This window comes from Helianthus annuus, chromosome 5 (genome assembly GCF_002127325.2).
Source record: "Helianthus annuus cultivar XRQ/B chromosome 5, HanXRQr2.0-SUNRISE, whole genome shotgun sequence".
In the NCBI taxonomy this organism is placed as follows: Eukaryota; Viridiplantae; Streptophyta; class Magnoliopsida; order Asterales; family Asteraceae; genus Helianthus; species Helianthus annuus.
The window spans coordinates 174,216,061-174,219,611 of NC_035437.2; the positions used below are offsets into that span (position 1 = coordinate 174,216,061).

The following is a 3,551-nucleotide window of genomic DNA, read 5'->3' on the forward strand; positions in this document are numbered from 1 at the left end:
CTGAATTAAAAAACTAAAATAATGTAAACGTTGAATTATTCCAGGATGATAATAGGACACCTTGGGATGCATTGATAGTCTTTAGTTTACATTCATATAACTTATTCTATTGTAGTTGGTAGAATAATTTTCAACTAAAATTTAATTTCATTACTTTCATTGTTTAAAATATAATAAAATAATGATCTCTTTTGGGTATATAAGGGATGATATGTAACCTCTAAAACACAACTTAGATCCCATTAACTACTTATAGTAGAAATGGGAACCAATATGAAGATGTCTTCTATAACAACACTTTTAATCACTCTTGCGGTGGTTATAGTTTCTTTAAGCTTGCCGTCGCCGACCACCGCCACCTACCACTACTCATCCCCACCACCTCCTCCACCTAAGAAATCTCCACCACCACCATCTAAGCAACATTATGTTTACAAGTCACCACCACCACCTCCACCGGTTTACAAGTCACCACCACCCCCGGTTCACAAGTCACCCCCTCCACCTGTTCACAAGTCATCACCTCCACCGGTTCACAAGTCACCACCACCACCAAAGAAACCCTATGTTTACAAATCACCACCTCCACCACCCCCTGTCCACAAGTCACCACCACCCCCGGTTTACAAATCACCACCACCTCCGGTCTACAAATCACCACCTCCCCCGGTTTACAAATCTCCACCTCCCCCGGTTTTCAAATCTCCACCACCACCGGTTCACAAGTCACCACCACCTCCGGTCTACAAATCACCACCACCACCTAAAAAGCCTTATGTATACAAATCCCCTCCACCACCCCCTGTGCACAAGTCACCACCACCCCCGGTTTACAAATCCCCACCACCACCGGTTCACAAGTCACCACCACCTCCGGTCTACAAATCACCACCACCACCGGTTCACAAGTCACCGCCACCCCCAGTTTACAAATCACCACCTCCACCTAAGAAGCCTTATGTATACAAATCCCCTCCACCACCTCCAGTGAAAAAGCACCCACCCCCACATTACATTTACAGCTCACCACCTCCTCCTTACCACCACTAATTAAGGGGTGCTTGCTTTGTTTAAGGTATCTCACTTTCATGCATTCACTATTTTAATCTTCACTTATTATATATTGATGTTTATATGTATTTATATTTTACCAATATATGTATTTTGTTATCATGCAGTTCTTTTCATTCTTGCATGAATAAAGATATCAAAGATTTGAGATTTTACTTCGGACGTTCCTAGAGATGAAGAAAAAACATGGAGGACAACTAATGGTTCAAAGTTGTATAGAAGGGCTTTTATTTTCATGTTTTCAAAAATAGTTTTCTATCATATTGTGTTTGATAATAAAGAAAGAATTAAATTGCAAACCGTGTTGTACATCATTTATATTCTCTTCCTGTTTCCCAACTAATAACTACAACAATTGCCATTCAAAAAAGTAAAATAATTATTTTATCAATGACATTTGATTCTATCATCATAATTTGCATATTTTTGGAGGTTTTGTTTAAAGATAACTATATTATATTTGCTAATAACTAGTATTATGCACCTCCGCGTTGCGGCGGGGGCGAGCGCTAATGCCATACTACTGTTAGTGACCACCGTCACTGAAGTTGCGGTGTTAATGCGAAGAAATTAAACCGAAACGTAAAACATAGAATAAAATAACTAAGTTGATCTAGGACTCGAGCGTTACGATGAACCCGCATCTATTTTTTTTCCGTTTGACAGGTTCATCGTAATCTATATATAATATATATCATTACCACTATACAAACGATAATGCATAAATTACAACAACCATTGTATCAATAAGTTGGAAAGTATATTTATACAAGATTTTGGCTAAATTAATTAGATTATTATAAATAATAATAATTTACAAATAAAACAAAACAACTTTGAATAGATCAAAGCGATTGAATATGGTAAGTGTTGGTGCACTTGTGTCTGTACTTTGTCTGTATTCGGTCACGTTATAAACGATGTCCTTGTTAGTCATGTAAGTTTGACCAAGTCAACCGTCCTCCTGGATTGACTTGGACAAACAGTTAGAATTATGGTTGTAATTGTCTGTCTCGAAGGATAAGAGATCAAAGGATCATTTAGATCCTTCGATCTGCTCGAAAGATATGCTTCGATGGATGCAGATGGACCTCGAAGGATATACCATCCTTCGAGGTATGCATGAATCCTTCGATGGCTTTGACATCGATAGATGATCCTTCGATCATCTATCGGATCCTTCGGACAAGACAATCTGTGCTGAGTATATATATACCCATGCAGTGTGTGTTAGTAGTTAGACTTGAAAGATAAGAGAGACAGATGCACACATAGATAGATAGAAAGTTGAGAGCATTCTGTCCGAAACACACACACACCTTGAGAGTTTGCAAAACTGATTTGTAAACATTGTGCTTGTAACCGGAACCTTCATTCGTATTAATACAAGTGGTGTTAATCGGTGAACCTTTGTGTGTTTGTGTTTATACTTGTTTCATCTCGGTTTGCTTGCTAGCTTGGATTCCGCACTCGCTAGTGGGTTTGTATAACAAGGTTTAGGTTCGTCATCCTCCGCGAGGGACCTACAAGTGGTATCAGAGCCGTGGCTCTTTACCTTGTTTAAAACCGGGTTTGTTCAAGTTCTTGGTGTGTTTGGACACTTGGCTTAGCACCCGTTTTTGGTGGTTTTCCTGCATCTTTAAACTGAAAAACGCGTTCTAAACCTTTCGGGAGTGTTCAAGTTTGGGTTGGGTAACTTAAAAACTTGTTTTTAAGGCTTTTGGTGATTTCCGGCCAAATTCCGGTAATAATTCCGGTGACCGGTTTCTGGATAGGGTTGTCCATTTTGGGTAATATTTTCAAAGTTGGTAGAAAAGTTGTGTCAGGACATCCCTTCTGCTGAAAGTTGCTTCACCAACCCATCACCTTTTTCACCTACCCGTCAACTTCGTGTCAGTGTGTCAGAGCTCATCGAAAGACATCCTTCGAAGTCGAAAGATCATCTTTCGATCAAGGAGGTTCGACAGATACCCATCCTTCGAACATCTTTCAAATCCTGTGTTCTATCTTTCGAGCCAAGGAATCTTTTCGAAGGATACATCGTTCGAGCTACTGTTACTCTTCGAAAGATAAGGATCCTTCGTGTTGGTGAATCTTTCGAGATCTGTGTTCGAAATATAAGGATCTTTCATTGTGAATCTTTCGAGATCTGTGTTCGAAAGATAAGGAGAATCTTTCGAAATCATCTTTCGAAAGATAAGGATCCTTCGTGTGGTCAATCTTTCGAAGTCAATCTTTCGAAGTCTTTGTTCGAAACTCAACAGTGATCTTTCGAACACTGTTGATCCTTCGAACAAGTCTTGATCTTTCGATTCTTGTCTGTTTGCATTTAACAGTTTGTGTTTGTGTAGGTTTTTCTATTAGTATTTGATCAAAATGAGCTGTACAAGTCCTTGGGATTGGAGTTTGGACTCACAATCTAGTCAAGAACTAACTTCTGCTGCAGCTTGGGCGAAAAGGCAGCAGGGCGAAAAGTATGT

General features: G+C 39.5%; 1 protein-coding gene across 2 annotated transcripts; it reads left to right on the plus strand.

Annotated features, from left to right (window-relative positions):
• Positions 1 to 235: 235 nt before the first annotated feature.
• Positions 236 to 1,385, plus strand: LOC110942252 (extensin-3-like). Of its 2 annotated transcripts, XM_035990425.1 has the most exons (3): positions 236 to 884; positions 933 to 1,075; positions 1,179 to 1,385. In XM_035990425.1, the coding sequence occupies exons 1-2, from the start codon at positions 262 to 264 to the stop codon at positions 1,048 to 1,050; spliced, it is 741 nt and encodes a 246-aa protein (XP_035846318.1). In that variant the 5' UTR covers positions 236 to 261; the 3' UTR covers positions 1,051 to 1,075; positions 1,179 to 1,385. The 2 variants fall into 2 exon arrangements, with proteins under 2 accessions (XP_035846318.1, XP_022039696.1); XM_022184004.2 differs by having other exon boundaries at positions 236 to 1,075.
• The last annotated feature ends 2,166 nt before the right edge of the window (positions 1,386 to 3,551 follow it).